This window comes from Sylvia atricapilla, chromosome Z (genome assembly GCF_009819655.1).
Source record: "Sylvia atricapilla isolate bSylAtr1 chromosome Z, bSylAtr1.pri, whole genome shotgun sequence".
Classification (NCBI taxonomy): domain Eukaryota; kingdom Metazoa; phylum Chordata; class Aves; order Passeriformes; family Sylviidae; genus Sylvia; species Sylvia atricapilla.
In genome coordinates this window covers 12,360,966-12,388,793 of record NC_089174.1, presented here as the reverse complement: position 1 = coordinate 12,388,793, position 27,828 = coordinate 12,360,966, and the positions used below count along the sequence as shown (strand labels likewise).

The 27,828-nt window shown below is 38.6% G+C and overlaps 1 protein-coding gene across 2 annotated transcripts in view; it reads right to left on the bottom strand.

Annotated features, from left to right (window-relative positions):
• Nucleotides 1-27,828, bottom strand: part of XRCC4 (X-ray repair cross complementing 4) — a 128,156-nt gene that overhangs the window by 39,041 nt on the left and 61,287 nt on the right. For both annotated transcript variants that reach the window (XM_066339311.1, XM_066339312.1), the window contains exon 6: nt 15,102-15,249. In XM_066339311.1, the coding sequence (XP_066195408.1) occupies nt 15,102-15,249 (148 nt within the window). The remainder of the gene's footprint in view (nt 1-15,101; nt 15,250-27,828) is intronic.

Here is a 27,828-nt window from a genome sequence, read left to right as displayed (position 1 = left end):
TAGGCGTACTCAACAGGCTGGAGGTATGAGGAAGAAAAGATAAGGATTGAAATAGAAAAGCAAAAAAGAAGTGTCTATTTCAAAGTGCACACTGTTAATTAATAGATTGTGAGCCAAAAAAGAAAATGCATAAATATTCCAGTGATGGTTTCACAGTTTAAAAATAAATTTTAATTCAGAATTAAGAAGTACTCTAGCAGATATCTTAATTTTCAGTTGGATGGATGGAAGGCTTGACTGGCCTAAGTTAAAGACATAAAAGATTGAGTAGATTATTTCTCTACAATTCATAGAATCACAGACTCCCAGATTGGTCTGGGTAGGAAGAGACCTTAAATCCCATGTAGGTTCTTGCTGGGATGTGTGTTCCACAGACAGGGACACCTTCCACTGTCCAAGGCTGCTTCAAGCCCCCTTCAACCTGGCCTTGGACACTGCCAGGGATCCAGGGGCAGCCACAGCTTCTCTGGGCACCCTGTGCCAGGGCATCACTAGCCTCCCAGGGAGCAATTCCTTCCCAGTATCCCGCCTAGCCCTGCCTCTGTCAGCTTGAACTCATTCTCTCTGGTCCTGCCACTCCAGTTCCAGATGAAGAGTCCTCTCTCCAGCTTCCCTGCAGCTCCTCCAGTCCTGAAGGCAGTTAGGTCTCCACACAAAGTTACCTTCCCCAGGTTGAATAGCCCTGACTTTTTCAGCCCAAAGTTGCCACTGACCCCCAAAATCATCCAAGCTTGACTTGATCTGGCAAGCAGGAAGAAGATCCAGCCATGGCTCAGCTAAGTCCTCATTCCTTTATCTCTTTTAACCAGACAAAGTTCATCATCTTGCCCTCTGGCTCCAAAGAACTCCAGAGGATAGCCTATAATTGATACAGGATAGTCTATACTGCCTGAAACAGTCAAGAAGAAGAAGGACTTCTACTGGGAAAGGTGACTGGGCTAATATTCCTACTCTCTTCACAGCACCAGAAAGTATGAATTTGCACAAGACGGATACCTCTCAAATTTAGTCACAACTTGTCACTTTGGAAACCTCCCAGTGAGGTGGAACATTGGCAGCCTTGTTTTCGAAGGTGTGCCGGTGGGAACAAAGGGATGGAGAGGTCCAGCCAGCAGCCAGACACAACCTGAGCTCCAGGAAAGAGGCAGGAAATCATCAGGCTCTAAACCTTTGCCCTCCTGCCACTTTGCTTAATGCCATCTCTCAACAGACCAAGACATTTTCTGTCCCCATCTATATCCATCCACTGCCTGTGTATAATTAAGTTTTCTTCTGAAGTGCTTTTTAATAAAACTGAAGCTGCTGCCTAAGCCCTTCTCACACATCTGCTCTTTCCTCGCAGTGTCAGTTCATCTATAATTAAACAGCAGAAAGCTTTACCACCTATCAGTCATCATTCATCCAGGACCTTGTCTTATTTACCCAATAAAAAGGTATTTATTGTCAACATATTACATTTTTTTTTCTTCAATATTTGCCCGGTGGAGAAGCCTTGCACTTCTTAATTTTATTTGTGTGCAATAATATCTACAGCAAAATTCTTGTGAAATCAAGGGGTGTTAAAATAAAAAGCAGTCACTTCAGAGTTGGCATCATCAAGGAATTCTCCTGTAAGCTTAACATACAGCTGGAATATGGAATTGCTACTGTATACTTCAAGATAGATTACTCCTTTAGGGTTTTTTTTCAGGTTAATAAAGAAATAAATTTAATTATAATTTATCTGACAGCTTGGTTTCTGGCAGGAAAATTAATTTTGCTGAAAGATGGAAAATGAGAAAATATATATAGCACTACATTGAAAGTAAGATAAAGTACGGAAGGAGAATAAAACACTATACATTAAAATTATCCTGCTGCTGAGAAGAAAAAGACAGAAGTCTACGGAGGTGTCTTGTTTGCACATTTATAATAAAAGTTTAATTTTTCAATTATATCTCTGTAATATCCTGTCCTGCAGCACTGATTACTTCCTTGGCTCACTGAAAATTAATTTTACATAGTGCAAAACTGTCTTTTGAAAATAATCCCCATCAAAACAAAGCAAAACAAAAAAACAAAACACAACAATCTACCTTCTCATCTAAGATTTGTAAATTCTTCTCCATTAACAGAATGATGAATTGACATGTTAATAATGTCTGTAAGAAGTTACTAAAGACTGAAGACTCTGATTATGTCCTGTCACTCTCCTGTCCTTAATTAACTTCTACAGAGTCTTAAGTTTGAAGAGCACCAGGCTTTCGAGACTATAGATATTGCCATAGTTTATAAATAATCCCCACTTTTCATTTGGAATTTTGTCATTCAATGCTGTTTTTACACAACCAGCACCGAAGCCAATAACCCATAAATTAAGGTAATTCTCTCACCCCAGATTTAGGTCTGGCCCCACCCGGACCAGACCTAATCTGGGGTGAGGGAATTACCTGAATTAGACACCACAAAGGGGGACACTGGATTCCAAAACCCACTCCAGGATGCTAATATCAAGGTTATGAGCTACCTCAAGGAAAAAAACTCCTTCAGCTGTGGACCCTATGTTTCTGTTTCCATCCGCTAAACGTTTAGATGAAATTGCTCAGAAAAACAATCTGATTTCTCTTTTTCTTTTCTTCACCTACATAAAGGCAGTCACATTTTGCTCCAGGGGACAATGGAGACTCTGTTACATGAGACAACCTACTTTTTGTGAGAACATACAATGGAATAACAATATTTGGAGATGTCAGGTGATGACAGGTAAAACTCCACACAGGTGCACCTTTATGCAGGCAGCACCAGGCTCTACCTCGATTCATTTTCTGAATTCCATGTCAAATTGGCCAGGTCTTAACAACTGGAAAGTTTTCAAGATGAAAAGCACTTGTCAACATGAGTCAGCCAAGAAATATATGTAAAAGCAGAGAACTCAATTACATTTGGAATGTTGGTGCCCTGCTAAGGAACAGCAATTTCAAGCGATACAGAAGTTTTAAGGTTAACAATTTGGAAGCCCTAACTGAGACTCAACTTTCTGATGCCAAGGTAATGCCCTTTAAATAAATATCAAGCAAATGCTCAAAAATAAACGCTAAATACTACTGAAGACAGGAATTCCTGGTTAAAAAAAAAAAAAAAGTGAAGATGTGAAATAAAAATATGAATAGCCACCTTAGATTCAGTTTGATTCAAGTAATTTGAAAGGCTTGGATAGGACATGCATACTCACCTGTCCAACAACATCTAAACCTGCTTACTGTCATCTCAGTAATGAACTTTATTAATACAAATTTCCTTCAAATTAGTTTTTTTCTTTCACTTGTATTTTTCCCTTTGGAATAAAAATATGTATTTTGGTTGATGCATTGTGAATGGTGTCTGAAAATTACATGTATCATCATATTCAATGTGATTTACCCACTTGTGGGCTGGTTTTGCAAAGAGACCTCAGCAACAAAAAAGTCATTAATAATGAATCTGTATTTTTAGCTTGGCAAAATGAGAACAGGTCAAGACACAGGAGTTAGTGCAGAGCAGGGAGTGGTGTGAAAAAAAAATTAAAAAGGGGAGTGTCTGGCCAACACTGCCTCAGGATAACACGAAAAACTAGCTTTTTTCTGTAAATCTAGCTCAAGGAAAGGTTATAACAGCATAAGGAACATCTCAACCTTGCAAATCATTGCATGAGAGAAGCTGTGAATGGAGGATTGTGGTCTCTGGCAGCAACCTGCACTCAGTCAAGGTGAGTAAACAGCCTGGTGAGCATTCCTCCTCCTGCTCTGATGTGATCGTTGATTTCATGTCAATTAGAGCAGAAAAGGTGTAGTAGATGTGTATCAGGCATGAAGGGGGCCATCGTTCTGTGCCTCTCAAGGGTTGTGCTGGAGAGCAGAAAGTAGGAAGACGAACAGGAGACTGAGAAGTCTCACACCAAAAAGTGGATAAAGACTCACTTGGGCAACACCATATCCCTTTAAAACTGAATTTCATGTCATCCCCAAACCCTCCAGCCCTTACAATCCCATTCCTGCTTATTACAGTGCCCTGACAGGATTTTCCCAAATTTCCTGCTGTGTCATGCCCTATGTTTAGCCATGCCAGCCACCACCTGCTCACAAACAGAGCTTGCTGTCTCAAACAACATCTATTGTTTCTAGATTTGGGAAGGACAACACTAATCCCAAAGAGAAGTTGAACAAAATTAATGTATTTGTAAAAAAAATGCTTTGATCTCCTGCCCCCCTGTTCTTCCCCTTGTTTCTTCCCCTTGCCACCATCACTAGCTGGAGGACACTGGTTTGGAGACTTCGTTTGGACATTGTGCTTATACATTTTGCTCTGGGATGGCTCTCAGCAACAGATAAAAATTGATGGCTTTCCCTCTTTTTAAAACTTTGGAGCTCACAAAGTATTTTGAATAATTTGAAGAGTCAACAGGCAATCCACCACATCCTGACAATGTTTTATTTTTATTTGGAGATCATCTGTTTTGTGTCTTCAAATCAGTTTTTACTTCAATTGAAACACTTGCTCAGGTTCTAAGCAGTTTTGTCAGAACAACTGTGTATAATCTGGTGGTTATTTTTTTTCATTTAACATTTTAGTCAATGCTGTAGCTACACAGATATACAACTAGAGAGGAGCTTTAATATCAATATATTCTTTCCTAACCTGGTATTCCAAAACAGTTTGACACTGACACAGTACTTGAATAGAAAAACAATTTTGTATTTGTGGCAAACAGCAAATCCAGGAGGTTTACTCCTTGTAGAAATGTTTTTCTATTCAGTTTTAGCCTAAAGGATTGAAGGTTTTATTTATAAAAATATATATATATATTCAGGATAGCTTAATAAATGTAGAATTTTGTTCAGGGAGTTCAATAGTTACCCAAGAATCAGCTCCAGAGGGACTAAAGCAGTAATTCTTTGGATGGTTCACATCCTCAGCAGAAACCAAAGGATTTATCACCACTTTATTCTAGTTTCACACTTGTGAAACTTCAAGGTTTAGCCCATTGTGGCAGAACACTGAAGTGATGAGTAATGAACTATTTTCCTCTCTGAACAAAAAAGAACCTCTGTGAAAATATTTTACAGAGTTGCTCAGGATTCTGGAGCGGGGAAGATCACAGTATGAACTATTCCTGAGGTCAAATCCTAGTTCATAATCCAGTAATTTTAATTACTATGTGGCAAACTTCTCAATATGTAAAAAAACCCATCTTTTTTCAGACTCCTGCTAAATTCAGTGAACACTTTCTGTGTTCTGTGATGTCTTTGGAAAATCACATCTCTGTGAGCTTCTACGACATAAAACAAATTGCTTTCAACATTCTTCTACAATTAGCACCTTTTTAGACATCCCTCTCATAAATTATTTTCTTAAGTTAAATACCTTCTTTATCTTTTCTAGATAAACAAAAGGCAAGAGGTACCATTTTTTAACTTAACAGACAGGTCTCTTACTTTGATGTCAAATGCTCCTTGGGGGATCTATATAAGTGGAATATAAAATATTTATTTCTATGCCCTTGAATAATTAACACCTTTCAAAGAAGCACATGAGAAATCTCATCTCTTTCTGGCATGAGACTGAGAATGAAATTCACCCTCACCAAACAGTGGAGTTTTCTTGCACATTTGTCCCGCTTCCTCAGTTTCAGTCATTATTACTGTGCTCATTCTAAATGTACAGGATGAAACACTGATGCCAGTGACTACACTACTAATTGATTTTAATTCACCTCAGTACTTCGAAACATCAAAATAATTTTGAAAAGAGCCTTTAATTTTATGTCACTTCTGCTGTTTAGGACTCATTACAACATTGACTCTGTTTCTGATCATTTTTCAATATTGACCATTTTTGTTCAGTTTTATACCCTGTCCACTTGTAACAGCTGATATGCAGAAAACCATCTGAGGAAAAAACAAGCATGTAATTAGGTTTCAAATTGCTGGTTGTATGTTCAAGCTTGAGTGATGCAACAGCTACATGGCAATTGTCATGAATGGTTTGACAGATGAATAAAGTAAGGAAATACTTTAAGTGTTATTAAGTAATCAAGGGAGTGTGTCAGCAATATTCTGTGTTAAAAAGGCTCATACTGTAATTCTGCACCTCTTGCAGCTTCTAAGAAAGACACTGTTATTTATGCTCAAGGAGACTGAAAGATAGTTAAATAATTTTAAGGGAGACCTGATTTGGGCAACTCTGTCTCTAATTCTCAAAGTTTTTGGACTGATGCATGTGCTATGTGCCCTGCCACAGATGGCAGAACTCATCAAAAAGGCATCCTGATTAATGCCACACCAATTCTGACATCGACTGACAGAAACAGATGAGTCCCCTCACCCGACCATGAAAGTGCATTTGCTCAGATCGTATGTATTAGTCACAGTGTATAAATTTATGAATATTTATCCACTCTGACCAGATCTTGGGATGCTCTAAATATAATCAGAAATTCATCCCCATGGATGTCAAGGGCTTGATTTACTGCTTTTGGGAGATATATATACGTGGTAAATAGGAAAACAAATGCACCATCAGTGCCTCTCACCACATTCTTTCTCCTGTCTCTGCTCACAGACGTGTCCAGTTCCACCTCTCACCCTTTTCTGCACTCTAGACCTTTTCTTGCTCCTTCTCCAAGCCATTCTGAGGCAGAAATAGGATTAAAATAAATTCAGTACAAGCCCTTTCCCCTTTTTGCTCTGTTTTTGCACCAGAATTAAGCATTCTGGAACAGAAAATGTCCTAACATCTGTAACCTTTTCAGTTTCAGCAGCATCCTCATGCATCACACACAAGAGGTCTAGAAGGACACCCAAATCTGATAAAATATTTCTCATTGGCTGGACCTACATCCTCGCAGTCAACACTAATCAGTGAAATAAGGCAGGTGAAGAAAAATAGACAATCTAGACACAGCCATCACTGACTGAGGAATAAAATCACCACTGGAAAAATAATTCCCATGCATTTAGTTCTGTGGATTTTAAGCAGAGGATTAAGCACTAATTTTAGCACAAAGAAATTGGAAAGTCTTCTAAATCTAAATGGTAGCTTTTTAGCCCTGCTTTGCTGAGGTGGGGCATTTCTGTTAAAAAAAAAAAAAAAAAAAAAAAAAAAAAAAAAAAAAAAAAAAAAAAGTAAAATGTTAAATAAAGGAAAAAAATAATAGAAGTAAAAATAGAAAGATTAATAGCTTAATAGCTTCAGGCAGTGAATCTGAGTTTTGAAAAGTGCACTGAACTGAGCAATCACCTCAGCAGAACAAGCACCATTCGCAAGAGTTTGTGAAATTCTTTCCCAGATCATGAGTTTTAGTGTATTTCTGTGCACAGGATTTTCTCCAGCAGGTTTTCTGGGGTCCACTATGATTTAAGGGATTACTGGCCTTCCCAGACAAGTTGTACTATACAGAATACTCCATTTTAATGCAGTAAATAAGACTTAACTTCATGTTCAGTCCAAAGAACAACAGAAACAGATATTTGAGGCAGCATAATGTCATAAATAGAGTCAAGCTTTCCTCTTATTCTCTGCCATGGTATTTTTGACACCACAGCTGACGTGGCAAGCAGGTTACTTGGGCTTTCCATCAGCCTAATCTCAATCTCCTGCCAACATCTAATCAAAATCTCAGGCACCTCCATTACTTGCTCCTTCCTATTACAAATAATGTAAAAATAATTCTGCCTGAAAAGCTGCCTTGGGAAATTGAGGTTTAATGGGACCATCAAGAGCCCTTTGCAGAAGTGTTCACACACAAAGTGCATGTTTGCTCCTGCACTCTAATCATCAGGATGCACGTGGAATTTCAAATATTGCCGCCTTAGTTATTTTTAACACAATCTCCTTTTCTTAGCTTCCCACTCTTTACCCTCAAAGGCTGAAAATGCTGGAGCATGATCTACTTCAAAAGTGAAAAAATGCTCCAGCACTGCTGGTTGCCTCAACCACACACGATCTTCCCCCTTCCTTAGTTTAATTGACCTCTGAGAAGAAATTCTTTGGCTTCCCACATTGAAACACCCCATCAAGGTTCTCAGTATTTAACAAAACTAATGCATAGTGTAATAAATTAAACTATTCCAACCCACAACTTACCTAAGAGGAGCTTAAAATATAAAGCTCAGGTAAAACACCACTCCAGTTACAACCTTTGATGAAAAGGAAAGGGAAAAGCATCAAAAGTCTACCAGAAAGGTAATGGAAAAAGAAGGTATCCTTTCTATTTTTTAAACCCTACTCTTGTAATCTCACAGCCTGAAATATGAAATAAATTTTCTGGAAATGTTTCAGTGAAATACATTATAGATGAATCATTGGAGACACATATCTCACTAGATTTGTCACAGCAATAAAACCCCGACCTAAGGAACAGACGGTAGAGTCCGTCCCCCCCCCCCCACTCCATCAGTCTTACTGAGTGGTAAGTCCTCCATCAGCAGCCAATTTTTGGGCTATTATCAGTGACAAAACCTGTGAGATGTGCTACAGACGGCAGAGCTAAGAGACTTTCCCTGGAAGAAATGCCAACCTCTGAGGTCAGCAGACAATGTTCATTACCCCCCACCTGCCCTGGGCCTTCAACCTTCACATTATCCCACCCTTCCCTGGGGAGCCGGGAGAAATGGAGATGGTGGATCCCAATTCCTTCCACCTCCCATGGAAATAAGTCATCCCTTCCCACGTGGATGGTGAAAGCCTTATTATCTATTGCTCAATTACAAAAAGAACTGCACAAGTATCCACCAGGAGAAAAACAGCTGTGCTTTGCTGCATTTACCTCTGCCTCTTTCATTTCAGTTGAATGAAAAGTTACTCTAGATTTTTTGCAACCACTTTTTCCCCTGCCAATGATTCATGTCTTACACAGTTTTTGCAATATCGTCATCAAAGGCTTTTTTTTTTTTTTTTTTGGCTCTTACAGCCCACATTGTTGCACAGGTCTCACAGTACAGCTCTCCTTCCCACCCCAGCCTGGAACAGTCACAGGTGACTGTTCAGGTGATGAGGGTCACTTCTCAAAGCTTTCCTTATGCCACAAAAAGGTGCTGGGATATTTCTGATGTTTGCTCAGGTGGGGGAAAACTGTCTGGTGTGATTGATGTCCCACTGCTACTGCCAGTGTCATGGCAGAAGAGGGGAGGAAGGAGCAAAAACAGATGGGAAAAGAGGAGGGAAGGGAAGGGAAGGGAAGGGAAGGGAAGGGAAGGGAAGGGAAGGGAAGGGAAGGGAAGGGAAGGGAAGGGAAGGGAAGGGAAGGGAAGGGAAGGGAAGGGAAGGGAAGGGAAGGGAAGGGAAGGGAAGGGAAGGGAAGGGAAGGGAAGGGAAGGGAAGGGAAGGGAAGGGAAGGGAAGGGAAGGGAAGGGAAGGGAAGGGAAGGAAGGGAAGGGAAGGGAAGGAAGGGAAGGGAAGGGAAGGGAAGGGAAGGGAAGGGAAGGGAAGGGAAGGGAAGGGAAGGGGACACCCCAAAGCACAAGATAATGCTGAGCACGCTTGAATAGCAAAGATGCCTTAACTCACTATTTAAATTTTTTTTGGTTTAATATTCACATTAGAGGATCATACAACCCAACCATCCACTTCTAAGAGATTTCTTAACTTGTTTACACTTCAGCCTGAACAAGTAATCATCAAAAACTTTCTAAACATTGCATTCTATAAATTTATGATGGCAGGAAGGAGCTTCTCACTGCTGCACACATTTACTGCACTGACTGACTGAAAGATCAGAGTGATCATACTGCCAAACCAGGAAAGTTCTCTCCTATTGTATTAAATAAATGCACTTAAGAGAATACAAAAGTGACATGTCATTATGAGCTCTTAAGTACATCTTTCTCTAAAAGGGGGCAAACTTCACAATCCCTCTGGAAAGTTCTGATGTCATTTTCAGCAGAACCAAACTTTTGCCTGGTTTTCTTCTATGAGAAGAAAAAGTTGCTGTATGAGACAAAAAACCCAAAGTCTGGTGTGTTACCCTCTGAGAATGCCAGATTCCAGGACAGATCTGTGGTTTCTCCTACCTGAGTCACTGGTGGTGGCAGACCAAATTTTAAATAAACCTTGCATTAGAGCTTCAAGAATGTGAACCGCAAGCAATGATTTAAACAAATGCAGAGAGGGGATCCCTAGGGAGCCTTGGGCTCACCACAGGCCCTGAGTGCTTTTAAAGGGATGCAAGTTTATCAAAAGAAAGACAAGTCCAGATTATTACAGTATTGGGATACATTGCTGAAGGATTTATTTCCAAATAAATTACATATACCTGCAAAGACTCGGAAAAAAAAACCCCTTTTGAAGGTATAGAAAGGGAGGGAGAACATGAACACTGGACAAAAATAAAAATCCACATTTATCATTAACATGTAAAAACCACGCAGCAGCTCATTCTACCCACAATTACACACATGACTAAGTTTAAGCAGGCCCTGAAGTCAAGAATAAACAGTGAGCACTGTAATAATCATGTTTAAAGTAAAAATTACATTCCCTGTCTGGCCTCTGATAGAGCAAGAGGTGCTAAAGCAGGTGGCACAAGCCTCCCCCTGGCAACTCCTGGGATCTTCAAACACACACTCAGAATCCTGATTACACTTCTCTGATTTGCTTGGGTGTTTCTCCTAAAAAAGTGAGAGCTTCTAAAAACCATGTTGAGTCCTTTTAGGGCTCTCTGAACAAGCAAGGTTTTTGTGAAAAAAAGGAAAGAATTTAATTACTGGTGGTAAAGATCCCATCAAATTGACTTTCAACTCGAAGTTTCAGCAAAGCCAGACACACAGTGTGTGTCTTCACCAGTCTTCACTACAGTGAAGTAAGGGAGAGCATCTCTTTCCTTCAATTTCAATTTAGGTCAGATTCTAACAGTCACTCCATTTTATCACTCAAGCAAGAGGTACTCAGCCAGCAAAAGTCAAATTTCAATTTGAAAAAACAAAAAGAGGCAGTAATAGTGACATCAAATGTACTAAACTAGACTTATGAAACTGAAAGTTTTGGCATCCAGAACAACTATTAAGTCAGCTTCACAGTGTTTGGTGTAAACAGGCAATTCTTCATTAAAAAAAAAAAAAAAAAAAAAAAAAAAAAAAAAAAAAAAAAAAAAAAAAAAAAAAAAAAAAAAAAGACAATAATACCTGTTACTTCTCAGTCACTTGGATTAAAAATACTATTAACACTTGCCTCTCAGAATTATGGAACACTTTCTCTGTGTTCCAACTTTTTAAAAAAATATTTTTCTAGTCTTATTCTCAGGAGAATCCAGCATAATGCATCCATAATAATGTTTTTTTCCTGTATTTAAGATGCCTTTCCCCAAACCACTTCTGTAATTGTACATCCACTCAACAGTAGGCATGCATTAAATGGCATATAAATTATAAATACCCTCGAGCAGCAGGAATGGATTATATTTTGAAATATGCAGAATAACTTAAAGAAATTTTGAGCACTATACAGCAAAGCCTTTCTCCTAAGAAACACACGTGAATGAGAACTATAAATGATCCTTTATTAGCAAAATATGAAGGACAGAAATAAAAAGGTTTTGTTTTTCTAAACTCATTAAAAACCCAAATTTTGATAAATCAAAGTGGAAAGATGTTGCAGTAGAAATGGAAGCTTTTTCCTTTTTTGATTTATTTTTATTTCAGTTATAGAGGTTCTGTCTCTGTTCCACTGCAGTCTGTGACTGCAGGTTTTGTTCAATCACTACACTTCATTTTTAAAATTACATTAAAAATCTTGCCATCTTCAATAGGTACTATCTGCTCTCAAGTAGGCTGCAACACTTTTAAAGCAAAAATATTATAGAAACATCCAATTATTTACAGGATTCAGGCTGGCAGGTCATACAGCTAAGCCTCTATATTGAATGCATATTCCACACAGCTAATAGTGCCATTCATATGCAGCCCCTAAAGAGATTTGGGTAATGCCTCAATAAGCATAACTTCTAACTGTGGATTGGGAATGCTCTTATTAATTTTTTTTTCTCCTCCAATTATGAAATGCAAATTGTGAAAAGCAGAATTTGCATCTTAACTTGACTTATATATTATCTCTGCCTTGCACCTTAGGAAAGTGCCAGATATTAAGTTATAGCTAGAGCTGTGCCACGACCACCACAGTTTACTAGAATCAGAATAATTTTATTTTACTTCCTGGCTCAACTGTGCTTTGAAAAGTAAGATCTTTTTGTCTTTACATATTTTTAAAATGTGTACATGAAGAGCCATAGGTCAGCTGTTATTAACTAAAAGTAAAATCTGTCTGCCTAAAGAAGCATTTCCTGTCACTGGATATCTCCGATTTAAGAACAATCTGCTAGAGAGCTGGATAAACCTCATTCTTGGCAGCTGGCTGACCCACTAATTATTCTAAATTTCTACTTTATCCTAAAGTGCATCTTTATTTCAGCAAATAATTAAACAGTTCATTTAGCAACCTTGTTCCACAAATCCTAGTTCAGTTCCTTGCTGCTCTCATGGCTACTTTCACTAAGCTTAAGAGTATCCAAAGCACATTGCCAAGTTTCATTAAAAATTTTAATTTAGCCCTTGAATGAATTGCCACAGTAATACAAGATGTCTATACAGATAAATAAATTCAACTCCTTTTCCTGCCACTGCACCCACACACAAAGCATGAGAAAGGCAGCACACCTTTTGCTCTAATTTCTGTGTCAAACAAATTTTTGTTTGCATTCTTCTGAGTATTTTTGGTCATATCCAAGAATATATTTTCATTCCAAGGAGTAGAGAATACGACACAACTAGCTGCAACATCCATAAATCTAAAATATTTGCAGAAACAGAATCCTTTACGTTTTGATGACTTAGTGTTTCCTGTAGATGATCTTGAGTTTAAGATAAATGCTGCTTTCTTAGCATACTGTAAAGTCTTATGAGAAGTATATGAAAGTTAAGGCATAACTTTTCTTAAAAGTTAAGACACAACTTTTCTTATGTGATAACACTTACTGCATTGAAAAACATCGTGTTTTCAAAAAACAACGTGAAAGGCAAAGGAAAAAGAAAACCCTGGATGCTCTCCTTTGTAAAGAGGTATTTTTAGCTCTTTTTTTAGGATCTCGTACCAAGCAACTCATGATGTAGCAGGTTAGGGCAACATCAGGCTCATGGCACTGGGTTTGTGGCAGCCCTTCCCTTGCCTGGAGAGCACGACACCAGCACTGGTGATGTCACCAAAACTTCTACAGGGAAATAACTCTAAATATGCTCTATTTGCTAAAGCAAGAACTGTGGGAGAGGGTTTTGTGTGATTTGGCCTCAAAGCACTTACATTTGTATTTACATTAAGGAGTCAGCCCTGGCTGCAGGTCTGAGCAGGAGAGCCCAGGAATGAGGGAGGACTCATTGGTGCATTTGCAGACGTGATCATGAAATCAAATCAAATCCAGCACTTCAACCCAGAACATCACAACATGCTCTCCATCTCCTTGTTTGTGATGGAGCACTTCCAGAGACAAAGGAATTCTGAGGTTAACTTCCCCCCCCCCCGCTATCCCTTTTCTTGGATTAAATAATTTGGTTGTTTTTTTTTTCTCAGTGACACAATACTGGAAAACATTTTGGGCAGGACCCCAACATGCTGTCAGCTTAAGATAAAGCCCTTCACAGCACCAAGGATCTGGCATTCCATCAGCACAAATTACTGGAGTCATTACAAATTACTCCATAAAAAGAACACCTATATTTGTGAACTGGATCACAGTGTTAATTCTACATCTCCCCACTTTTGACAGGCTGAAGAGAACTGAAAATTATTAGTTAACCAAATTGACTGAAAACTTGATTTGCAGCTGGCAAAAGACTTCAGATAAGCTCAGAAACATCAGTGACACTGAGAAAAATAACCAGCAAAGTGGAAATTATTTAATTTCAGCTTTTGTAATGTTTCAGGTAAACGGGGTTATTTCCTGTCTTCTTATCTAATCCAAAAATTACCACTGCCACATAAAGAGCAAAAAAGAAAAATGGAGATAGAAACTGATAAAATGGATGCTCTATATGGCCAGTCTCAAAATATAACTAATTAAGTTACAGCCAATAAGAAGAGCCACTCTTTAGATTCAGTCCTGACTCAATCTGTAAGTAGAGTAGAAATTCTTCGCACATATGAAAATCATAATGCTGCTGTTTCTACTATAATTTGCCTAATTTCAAAGAATTAAAACAAAAGTATCATTATGTTCTTATTTGTCACCCCACACACAAGACTCAGATATTCATAAACAGACAATTACTCAGTCCAAGGCCCCTGTATATTTGCAATACAATACTTTGCCTTCAACAATCAATATTAAATAAAATAAATCTGAATTTCAGGCAAACACAGGCAGGCTGTCAAAACCAAACTGACCAAACACAATGGTGAAAGGGCATTTTCAATTGCAATGGACTGGAATGCTAAAGAACAAAAAAGCAAGATCTGACATATTTCTACACCATCCTAAAAATGCAATTTTTTTAAACTAATAAAACAGGATTGTAAATTCAAACATTCCTAGCTGGCATCAAACCACAATTTTTACGTCAAAATGAGATAATTCTCCTGCTGTTTAAACAGAAATCTTTGCTAATCTTGGGAAATGTGTTTGCAATCTACTAGTGTCCATGGCTGGTTAAAGAGTTTACGATCCATGGAATATTACAGATAAAAATGGAAAATATGTATTTTCAAATGTAATTTACCATATATTTAGGAAAAAAATAAGTTTATGTAGAAAATGCTACCAATCCCATAACAGCTTTGAGGCAACTCTATGCATAGCTATAAGCACCTCCCAGAAAATATGGAAATATTTCCAGAAGGTGAAATGGTCATAAGAAAAATACTTTGAAGTGTTACAAATGCTGACCCCCTTTGTGTCTTAAGAGTGAACTGTTTTTCATTTTCAGTAAAGTCTATTAAAGATGGAATTGAGAGGTAATTTCTTTCCACTGGAATCCCAAAGGCAGAATCTCAGGGTGGAACCTCCTCAGCCAGAGGTTGTCCATGCCCAGCTGGGTTTGGAGTCCCAGGAACCTACCGAAGTCTGTGAATATAAAAACATTTCAGTACATTTAAAACCTGCTTACTTTTCCTGGGCTGGCTGCTCTGCCTCGTAAGCAGCTACTTTAGCTCCTGTTCCTGCAGGTTTTGCTGTCCTTTGCCTTCGTTTTCTCCTCGGAGCTGGGTCCACGATGTCTGGGCTGCCCAGGAGAGAGGAATCCCTTCGTTCCAGAGCTGCCAAGAGGAAAACCAACCAAGGTCAAAAGAAATCTAACATTAGAAGTGTTTCAAGACAACTCTTAAAATATTTCTTTTCTGTGTCTTTCTTATGAAAACCTCTGTAGTCCCAAGAAGGCCTCAGAACTGGGAGAAGTTTGTGACATAAATGCAAGTTCAAAAACACTGAATTTAAACTAGAAAGATAATCTTTTCTTGGTACCTCTTTGCACTCAGTGGAGAGAAAAGCCAGCAACCCCAAACTGGGCAATGTCTGGATTTTCACTGCCTCCGCTCCAGAAGCTGTGTGAAGCAGGCTCTGTCCAGGTTCATCTACCGATTTAAATTATCATGTAAATTCATACAATATGCTTTATCTACAACAAACCCCTCTCCACTTCCACAATTTCCTACCCATAATTCAAATATCAGGACAAACAGATCCTTCCTTAAGCTAAAACCCTCCATAAAAAAACTTAAAAAAACACAAAACCCTATTAAAGCATTCAGAAGTTATGCAGACATTTTTATTCCAAGTATCAACATCCTGCAGTGTATTTTCATTTGGCATGCTTGCTTTCAAAATGTAATCTTTAATTACCTATAATTTTCAAGACAACGATATCCAGAAGAGCACAAATTTCAGCTGAAATTTATTAAATAATAATGTGGTGAGTGAGGTTGAAGCTATTAGGGTAATTTCTCTGTTTATTACGTTTCTGTGCATTTTAGGGTGGTTTAATCCTTATGTGGCTGAAAGATGCCATAATTTGAGATTCAACACAAACAGTTTTCACAGAAAGTAAATAATAATGAGCCCTGCTTCCCCATCCCTTTCCCAGTTGTTATCCATGTGTACTGAAAATAAAGCATGGAGGTAACACACAGCTCACAAGTGGCATTTTCACAGTTTCTCAAAGAAATGTGTTTCTGGACAAGAACACTGATAAATTAATCTGAGGCTCCCTGGAGCCTCTGTTCACAATGAAGCAAGTTCTTGACATTTAATAATATTAAATATTCACCAGCATGCACTACACTACATCACAGACTTGAAGATATTTGCAGGGTGACAACAGGTATTAGCTGACATATTTCCAAGGCACAAGCTAATTAACAAGTTCCAAAGTCCAGCACAGAAAACACACATTCCTACAATAAATGTTGAGAAGGGTTAAACAACAGCCTAAGTCTCCATAGTAAACTTTAACCAGATATGCATACTTTACCAGTGTTAAATGCTGAAAATATGTTTATGATAGTTACTCTTTACCTGTCTGGGGCAGCGTGTCCAACATCTGCACAAACACTATTTTATATATTTCAGCATCACTATTCAAAGTTGGCCTCTTCATAATGAATTCATACAGAACAGTTTACTGTCAAGAATCCAACAAACTTGAATAATTTTATTATCATAATTCCAATCCTTCCTTTTTGCTGTTCTCTTCCCACATCCTCTATTTCAGCCAAAAAGTAGATCTAGGTGAACTTCATATTCAAAACCTACATTTTCCTAACATAATAAAGAAATGTGTCTGTGTTTTCACATGTTCAATATGCACTGGTGATCACAGCCCTCATGCTCAGCATTTTTTTGCTGTTTAGACACTGAATTCTTCCATGTCTAAAATGAATTTTAAAATCTTTTTTTTTTATTTTCTGTTTCTAAAAAAAAATTTAATTATACCAAAAGAAAGGCTTCTCATTCAGGCAAAGAATTCAATCTCACAAATAGCAGCAGACTGGCTGATGGGTGAGGGTTGATCAATCCCCGGCTTGGGGATTTTTGTTGTTTGTTTCTTTCTTTTAAACTAAAACTCTCAGAATTGCTGAAGATAAGATGGGATACACCTGACTCTCACAGCACCATGCATCACCACTGTACTTTAAACTCAAACCCACTGCTGCTACCCAAAAATAATTCCCATTAATGAATTCATTTATAGCACTTGACTAAAACCCAAAGAAAGCTTCAGCAAAATATTATTCATTGCTCAGCTTAAAAATCCTTTGGAAAAATGAGAGACAGCCTTAGACATAAGCCTACAATATTTTTTGTCTAAATTTAAGCAACCTTTTAAGGAAGGGAAGTTCCTTGACTCCTCGTGAAATTAAATTTCTTACTTTTATATTATGTAATTCAGTATGAGTGATTGTTATACCTGTGAGAGGAATGGTAGCAATTTAAACACAGACAAGAGTACTGCTGGATGAAAAACAGTAATTAAACCTCCTACACCAAACACTGATTAGGAAAAGAAAATATTCCCAATAGATAACATACTTCCTGCAGGTGAGTAACTGCAAGAAGTAAGATTGATAAGAGAGCAAGAAGGAGATCATGGTTCAAGTACATGGTTCAATTTGGCCAAGAAGATTAAACAGTTTAAACAAAACCTCCTGCTGGTTGCAAGGGTTTCGGTTGTTTTGGGGGTTCTTCTTTGTAATTTTGAAGACTGGCATTATTTGAGGGGTCGAGGGAGTTTTCCAATAGAGTATTCTAGAAAATAACTGAAAACTGTAAATAACTGTAATTGCTTTGGAAGAGCCAGGATGAAATTAAATGCACCCCCACAATGTTGGGGACCTGGAAACAGAAGATGCCTTTAATATAGAAAAATGTCAAGACTCATCTTCAAGACATTTGGAAATACAGTATCAGGATCTCTGAAATGACAGAAATTAATTTCTGCAGCCTAGTTATAGGCAGGCAGTCCTGCTAGATTCTAAAATACACTTTTGCAGTACTACATTTTGATATACATAAGTCAATTGTTTAAAAATAAATATATTCCAGTCTGTCATATCCACCTTTCAGTGTGAAAAAACCAACTCTGTGCATCTTCATTTGTGTTTACTATCACCTCTAATGAAAATCCTACAGCTTTGACTTGTCTATTTACTCATGAGGGTGTCACCAAGAAAACAGGATCCAGATACCCTCAGTACAGCAATGAAAGGCTAAAATCAGCACCAAAAGCTAAGTTTTGTCATAAAAAAAATAAACAGGGACCAAAGCAAGCAAAAAGCAAGTAGAAGTTTTCTAAATTTGAGAAGTTTGTTTGCCTACAATGACCTAACTTCACATAGACAGAACACAAAGACATCAAATCCAAATTATGAATAATGGACCAAAAGCAATGAAAAAAGCTGTAATTCATCACATTTTACCAACAGGAAACTCAGTCACAGACATTACTTCTCTTCACCTTGCTGTTATATAGTCAAGGTATAACAAATTATGAAATTTATATAAGGAATATTCACATTTTCAGCCTAAATGAAATGTATTTAACTTGATCACAATAAAGAACTTGCAGTTATTAAAAAAATAAAAATCCAGATTACTATATAACAGGAAATATTTTTAAAGGACAAAGGCATTTATCCTGAAGAAAAGCCTTTATTTAAAATTATCTCCTATCCTGGAGGTTTCAACAACAGCAGCACAGAATTCTGACAATTTTAATTTCTCTTCTGAATGAAAATTCAGCCTTTTCATCAGATTAGTGAAGACGTAGGAAAATTTGTTCAGATTTTCAGATATTAACACTATTGTAGCTCCCCTAAATTCCTCCTAGAGCTCTCTTGCTAGCAGAGCAGAAGTCGCTGGTTGAATTCTGCCTAACTCCAGATATCATGTGTTGCTCCATGTAATTAAGCAACCGAACTTCCAAGTTCTGCTCTTTAATGAAGCTGATGGTTTAAGTAAGATCAGCACCAATATTAGACAAAATGTGCTGAGAGGTAACCAAGTGGTCACAAAACCACCACCTCGAGAGCACCAGGTTGAGAGAGATGTCCTCCAAGCTGCCAGAGAAAGGAAAAAGCAGAGAGGGAGCAGAACTCATCACTTTAATCCCTGACTGTGGTGTAACTCCACTAATTTCATGGTTTCTCAATCGCAGCATAATTCCCCAGGGATAACCATGGCTGACGATAATTAGCATCTCTATGACAGTCTCAGCAGAGCCTTCTAAATGAATGGGTATGGAAATTAACACATCCCCGGGCCACAAAGGTCATATCTGCAAAGCAGGATTAAGTCATTCCTGACAGACAATTGAGGAAACACCATTCCTACCTACGCTGAAGTTACCCCATGTACACAGATCCTGGCATTTTTCATGAGAAATAGACCTATTTAGATTACTCAGATATATTAAATACTGGTATTTACAGTTCATGCATCTGCATCAGTGCAGATATATATTATATATATATAATATTATATATAGTCACTATATTAATTTTAATTAGTCATTATATTAATTTTAGGAAAACAGAGCTATTCCCCATTCCCTTTGTCCTGTCCTACTGTATAATTAATTATCTGTATAAATTTGGGGTTACTGTACCGTAATTCCCTGGGGCCAAGAGGCAGTTGAGACCAAGGTTCTATAAATTCTCTGTCAGCTGGTTATTAAAGTTTATTTTTACAAAGAATATCTCCATGGGAAGTGTTTATGAAGACACATTTTAAAACAACTCCAGCGAAAAGTTTAGATCCAGCTATAGAAAATTTATAAATTGTAGTCAGCTCAGAAAGGAAGTTTACATTTCATCCTTCTAGGCTGTATTACCACTGAATTTTCTATCTGCAAAGTCTGTTCTTTTCCTGAATAACCCTTTCCTAAAAGCTTTTTAAATACAACACTTCAATTAAAAAATTGAAAAAAAAAAGAAAGAAAGAAAAACAATCAAACAAAAAATCCTACACAAAACACTCTCATTTCAAACCTGCAGGGAAACTAATCAAATTATGGTAAAATCTGTTCACCATAAGGTTTCCTTCTCAGTGCTTGTTTATTGGGGATAACTCAGGTGCTCATCTGTTGTCAATTCATACATTGTCTTGAAACTACATGACAAAAAAAAAAAATAGAGTAAATTTGCATGCAGATAGTAAGTTTGGTCAGGAAGCATGAAAAAAGTCTCTTTCCATCTAGCAAAATACAAGAGGGTAAAAAAAGAATGCATTTTACAAATATCCAAGAGACTCTGAGGGAGCTCATTAATTTCAACCATCAAAACCATGATCTGTAATAGAAATTCCTCTTTTAAAAATTACCTTGAGAAGGGAATTTTAATGAACCATATAATCAGATGATATATATTAATTTTCAATAATCCGCATCAATGTGTTCTGCCGAAAATACTTCAGTAGAATTTTAATTCTAAAAAAGTCCTTGTTTACAAGCATGGCTACAGGTTATGATTTTGCTTGAAAATACTACAAATTTCTAGTGTCTGTAGCCCCTAAAAGTTAGCACCCCCCTCAGAGCACAAAGTGAAAGCGCTGGGATGTACTCAAATCTTCCCTGATGTGGGTCAGGGACTCTGTTGAGGCAACATTTTGCAATTTCAATTTGGAAATGTAAAAATCTCCTAACAATTAAGGTTGTTTTCCCTGCTTTATTTCCCATGCTTCCACAGAAGCAGCACCAAAGCTGGTGGCTTGGATGCTGTGGTGCTTTTAGGCTTGGTCAGGGGCTGTTTGGGAGCAAATTTTAGGCTGCTCAGCAACAGCTTTTCAACAATCCACAATATTTATTCCTGATTTACTGCATGAACCTTCTCTCCCTCTCTGGCCTCCGAATCTTCTCAAACCTCTGTACTAAGGCTAATTTTCTGGGCACCACAGCTGGATGCACTGTCATCCAGCACACAAGCACTTCCAAATTCAGGCATCAGCATCAAAAAGGTCGTGGTTTGAAAAGGTTTGGATGAGCTCAGTGTCCCGGGTGTGACTGTGCTGGAGTCATCCTCTGGGCTCCTGGGATGTCCCATTTGGATCATCTGTACCACCCAGGGTGGAGGTAGGAGGCTTCTGGACATAATTCCCAGGACACATGAAGCACCACGCAGGTCGAGTAAACAAAACAACAAAGCAGATGGACAGAAGAGCTGAAATCATGAGGCTACAGACAGCTCTGGAAAAGATTTCTGGGCTGTGATGTCTAAATTCAACGTGAGGTAGTGGAGCCCACAATAATTTCTCACCAGGCTCGTAAAGCATAAACCTCATGCCTGGAATTCCAACATTTTTGCTCAACTTGGATTTTCTGGCATCTGAGCTGATGTCGCTTAGCCTACCCAGCAGATCCAGGCCCTGGCACCAGCAATGGTGAGGTTTCCAATGATCACTTCTAAGGCTACCCCACACGTCGAAAATCATTATTATCCCTAATCCCTGGCTGTATGGATGTGGAGCCCAAGGTCTCAAAGTCAGTCCTAAAGAAGACAGTGAATAATCAACACTACTTAACCAATTTCACATCACCAGTAAATTACTTGTTAACCTTTTTGTAATCATAAAACCACAGAATTGTGAAATAGTTTGGGTTGGAAGGGATCTTCAAGCGCATCCAGTGTCACCCTGTCACAGACAGGGAAACCTTCCACTATCCCAGCATGCTCCAAGCCTCATCCAACTTGGCCTTGGACACTTCTGAGGACACTTCTGGGGACTCCACAACCTCTGCAGGTAACAGTCACTTGTGCTGCTATTTGGAATGTGAAGATAAGTAACATATTTGTTCATGACCACTATTGGAAAAGGGCTTCTCAATTAATACCAAGCCCTCAAGTCTCAAACCCCTCATGCATGTAGTGAGAGCTCCTGCTACTCCTGTGATAGATTTTTTACTCAGTATGCCTTGGATGGAGAAATACACAACGGCAACTGCAAATAGACAAATAAAGCCTTTTCAATTTATTTAGCTTTATTTTTACTTTCTGAGCCAGCAGTGTGCCCAGAAGGCCAATGGCACCTAATCTGTATCAGGAATAGTGTGACAGCAGTGACTGCTCCTGTGCTGGCAGTGCTGAGGGACCACCTCAGCTGCTGTATCCAATTCTGGGCCACTCAGGACAGGAAATTGAGGGCCTGGAGTGTGTCCAGAGAAGGGAACGGACTTGGGAAAGGGGCTGGAGCCCCAGGAGCAGCTGAGGGAGCTGGGAAAGGGGCTCAGCCTGGAGAAAAGGAGGCTCAGGAGCGACCTTCTGTCTCTGCACAATTCCCTGACAGGAGGGTTTAGCCGGGGGGATCGGGCTCTGCTCCCAGGGAACAGGGACAGGAGGAGAGGGAACAGCCTCAGGCTGGAGGAGGGTCAGGTTGGACACCAGCAGGAATTTCCCCATGGACAGGGTGGTCAGGCCTTGGCAGGGGCTCCTAATCCCTGGAGGTGCCCATGGAAGGACTGGATTTAGGCATTTAGAGCTGTGGGCTGGGCACAAGGTTGTGATTGGTCACAGCCTGGACTTGATGGCCTTGGAGGGCTTTTCCAACCAAAATAAATGATTCTGTGATTCCATCACTTGTTAAATTTATTTTCTTATTTCTTTGGATAAAGCACTGGGTCATCCTGGTGCTTGAACAGTCTTTGCACTACCTGGTCTCCTGGACGTGCACACTAAAGCTGGGTTGGAGGATCATCATCATGATACACAGTTCATTCCCTATGAACCCCACAGGAATCACAAGGATAGAGAGATTTCCCGTGTGTACCAAAGGCAGCCATAAAAACCAAGTGTGAGCTCCACTCAGGATATCCCCTCCAGTGCCCTGGAGCTCAGATTCCTCTGTCACAAGAATGATTTCTTTCCCCATTAAACAATCTTTGAGGAAATCAATACAACTCAAGGGAAGCCATAATTCTGGAAAATGTATGTTTTCATTATGATGGCACTTTGTGGTGGATAAATTAGTAGCCTCTACCAATAACTTGATTATGTGGTACTTATAAGCCTAACATTTTTTCATTTGTGTACACATTCCAGTTTTTTGTATTATAGATATTTCTACTTCAGGTTGAGAAAACATTTCAGGTGGAAAAATCTAAAATAAAAACCTATTTAAACAGAAACTTTGCTTGCCTGTATTTCACTATATATTTGTAAGGAGGCACAAAAACATTTAAACAAATACTACATTCAGAACAGAAGGTATTTTGCTACTTATTTATATATCAACATAAATACATGGTGCTATTTTAGAGATAAAATAGCAACATAAATATGTGGCACCATATCTTTTAGAGAAAAAGACAGATTTAAAGCTTAAAAAAACCCACTCTAAAATCAGTCAGTGACACACAAGACCTATGCCCACCCCCTCCCCCCATAACAACACAGCTTTAACTCTGGAACACAAACCAGTCACTTTAAAACTGTCCTTATATGTGAACACACAGAATTAATAACAGCACAGAGCCTAATCCCTCAAAATGTCATTGTCAAAGGACAAAAGTTGAGATGAGTAAAAGGGAAATGGTGATTTCTGGGGTGGGCGGGCACAAGGAGAAGGCCAGTGCTGTTGAGCAAGGCTCAAACGCAAGAAAATCTGTGATCTAATGGTCCATGAGCCACTCTGATGGCCAATGTGATTCTTCAGCATGTGAACGACTATGAAGTGTGTCCATAATCCTTCAGTCAATGCTGATGGAGAACAACTGAGAGTGAAAAGCCTAATTAATGCCCCAAACAGTACTTCTGACTGTCAGAAAGGCGACAAAGGTGACATCAACGCTGTGACCTAATTAATGAAACAAATTTAGACATTAAATGTGTTTTGGCCTTTCAAAATTTTTTTATTTAAAGTATTTTAAAGATTAAACTACTACCCAAAGTATTTAATGCCTTGAAAAATGAAGTGAAAAAATGGGCAGTTCAAGACAACCTCACAAAAGCCAAGATTTGCTCCAGCATCCTTCACACTTCAGTGATGCATTTTGTAATGCCTTCTTTTATATCCATTCTCCTTTTCTTTCCTTGCCTTTACCAAGCTTTGATACAAACTGAGGAGACTGTGGTGACTGGTAAAAGCAGATCATTGCCCAGATGACAAGTGACAGAATTATTTCAAACCCCCTCCTTCTCAAAGACTGTTCCATAAGAAGCTTGTGCCCTTTCCAAATAACCTTTTCTGCAGAAGTAATTTTTGGAATATTTATATTGTGCTTTCTGTATGGACATTTTCCCCTTCAAATTTAACAAGCTTTAGATCTTTTATTTCTCCTGTACATTTTTAAATTTTGTATTACCAGCTGATACAGTTCCCAACTTTGTTATGCATTTTCCTGTATTTGCTGTGAAATGAGCAAGCTGAACTGAAGTGTCCCATGTCATTTACTAGGAACAAAGTTCTATTTACACTATTACCCTTCTGGACTAATTTATTTCTCTTGAAATCGATATAAAACCTCCACTAAATAAAAGACATACCATGAATATTATCTACAAATTTCTGTCAGCTCTCTGCTTGTCTTCTTTTTTTTTTTTTTTTTTTTTTGTCATACCATATTCCTAAAAGGCTTTTCATGCTGTGAATTTGAAGACAGCATTTAGGATATAATTATGGCATGTCTTTATATACAGCTGCCATTAAGGTCTTTGTAATGGATTCAGAAATTATGAGCATGGAAGGTGCCTCAGTCAGACATGACATTAATGTTTTTATGGCAGAAGCACTGGCACAATCTCAATCAACATCATGGGATAATTCTGCTTTGGAAAATGCTACAGGTAATTCTGGCTGCCCTAAGAGCCTCTGAGGGTACATTTAAAGAATTTTAAAGATTTCAGTAAGTATTTTGAGAGCAGTAACATATTAATATTTATAACAATACTTACTGAACAATGAATGTGAAACTCGGTCCTGTGCAAGACGCTGATATACGATCAGCAAAAATTATCAATCAGCAGGTCTCAATCAGAATCGAGATGTTGGTTCAATCTGTAACAACTTCTGTTTAGATGCTCTTAAACACACAGACACATGTACAGCATGAATTTTAGTCATCATTTATTATTCACTGTGAATGGATTGTAGCACTTGTGACAAGACTCCAGACCTGTGTTTACACTCTGACATGGGCTGCTTTTTTTTCATCAGATCCTTGGACATCTGCATGGCTCTCCTGGTCTGGCTGGGCTGTGACCATAAGCAAAGTCCAGCACTGACACAGGAGAGCCAGGAAGGATCTCAGCTTCAGGAGATGTAACCCATACCACAGAAACACCTGTGGTGTACAGGGTATGGACAAGCTGGGACATTCTCCAGGATTTTTTAGAGGGCAGTGGTGGAGATGAATGGCAGAAGACCACAGCAAACAAGCTGCCCCAAGTCAGTCAGACAGCAAGGATATAGAGCCAGGATGCAGGGTGAGGTCAGTGTGTGCAATGGAGAGAGCCACAGCTAGACTCGTTACAGGACTGGCCCAGCTCCCCTGGGACCCACTAATTCTGGGATAGTCTTTCCATATGGCAAAAGCTGCAGCCCTCAGTGAGAAAAACCAGGATCACGCCCAGAGTTGTGCTCATGTTCCACAGATCCTTCCCCAGTGTCCCTGCCCTGCACACCACCAGGGCCAGGAGCCACCAGGAAAATTGTTTATTAAAATGGGAATGTCAGGGGCTCAATCACCTAAACCCCCAAATCCACTTGGAAACACAAACCTCAAATATCCAAGCCCAGGAAAGATGGTATTTTCTTCTGATAAAGAGTCTCCTTTCTAAGTTTTGCTGCTATGCAAAGTATAAGCTGCCTGAGGGATTACTGAAGGCTGAAACACGGTGTGGACTGGCAAAGCTTGATGCAATTCCTCTACCCCTCCGTCACTGTGCAACAATTCTAAAAAAAAGATATCTATTTATATGGATGATTTATGTTTGCTTAATATTTCATGGAAGCTCAAAATATCTATATGCAAGAAGAAAGTCCTTTTCTATATTTAATGTATTTTTTGTAATTTCATTAGACTAGGCAATTCTCATGCCCCTTTACCATCAAAAATACATTTAAATTATTAAGACCCTGTGGAAATTTTAAACACTTCCTGACATTTCTCCAAAACAACAGTAACTGTAATGGGAAGGTTTGATTACAAAAAGTAATAAAACTAACTAAATAAAACTTAGTAATAAAACTAACTAACTAATCTAACTAAATAAAACTTAGAGAAAATGGAATTTAAATACAAAGGGTGTGTAAACACATACTCCTTTTCCCACCACAACAAAACAGACTGGTTTAAACTGAAAAGAGTTTTTCCTCTGGCACCTTGCTTCAGAAAAAATATCAAGGGATGATCATTGTGATATAAACCACATGCCAAACTCTAGTGATTAAATACTACAAAAACACAATGTTGTCAAAGAAAGAATGTCAGTGGGTTATTGCCAGAGAAATTTGATGAAGATGTTGGAAAGTACAAATGATGTTATGACTTTTTCTAGAGAACTAAGAGAAAAAAAGGTGTTGCAGGCTACAAAGACCTGAAGAATTAAGCTCACTAACAGTAAAAGCCAAATAAAATCACTAGGTTAAGCAGGTGATGTGTGGGATGACAGAAAGTTGTAACAAGGGTCCATAAGCAGAAAATATTGTGTCATTTGATTTATTTTTTTTTACTCTTTCCAGGGAAAAAAAAAAAGATAGGTAAAACAGAAAATCCTGGTATCATATCTTCTCTTAACTTCATATGGAAGTTAAAGGTTCCATCTTAGAAGTACTCCAGCTATCCTGAGTAGTGCTGTATTTGACAGCCCTGTCTTTAGAAAAAAACTATGCTGATACTATTTAAAGCTAGAATTTTTGCCTTTAACTAATGTTGTTTTGAACCACCATCATAATATTTGTCTAAAAAGATGTTTGAAAACCTGCAATTTTCATTATTGTATCAGTATACCTAACTTAAGGGGGAAAAAAAAAGGAAAAAAGAAATCACATAGAATTCCAAATCAGACATTTAAAAAAAAATTCCCTTCCTTGTGTGCTCCAGACAGAGCTGGGAAGGCTCTACAGTGCTGCCCTCAGTCCCATGGTTGCTGGTACTGGGTGTTATTTTGGCATCCTGCCTCCCAGGAAGCCCAGTCTGGTCTGACTCCTTGTGGAGGAGAACACTGTGCAGAAGAGTGAAAAACGTCAGAGCAGAGCTAAAAAGGCAAAGAAAGATACATCTAATCTTTGCCCATGCACACAACGCCCTCTTTGTTGATCAACAAAAAATACATTAAAACCTCCAGGACTAGGCACAAAGTGCTGATGTGAATAGCGGCTGCTTAGATGAGTAACACTTTTATTACATATTCAGAACTGAACACTTTGGCCAGGGACGGGGCCAGAATAAACCAGAGCAGCTTCTCTGGAAGTAAATGGAACTATAATGAATTACACCAATTGAGAATTCAGAGTATTATTCTGGGATAGAGCTTGCTGGTGAAATGCACAAAACAAAGCAAAAGGCTAATTGCATGCTGGGCATGAACGCAGTCACTTCAAATGGTATTTCCTGAAAAGGCAGCTGAGTAATATCATTACCTGAGAAACACCTAGAATCCATCCTGGCCATTCCCTCTCTCGCAAAACCTGCATATAGCAGCTTTGTTCTTTTTTGTTAAACTAAATGAAAGAGCTTAAAGTCCATTGCTGCTTTCATTCCCCTGAAGTAGCAGGAAAAAAAGCACTACCACAACTAAAACACCTATTTTTAAGCTGCTAACACACCAAACCTATTCTGGAATAAGAAATTCTATTTCATAGAACAAATCTTCCCCAGCCTTGGAAAAGCTGAAAGGAGCTGTGGGGCCAGA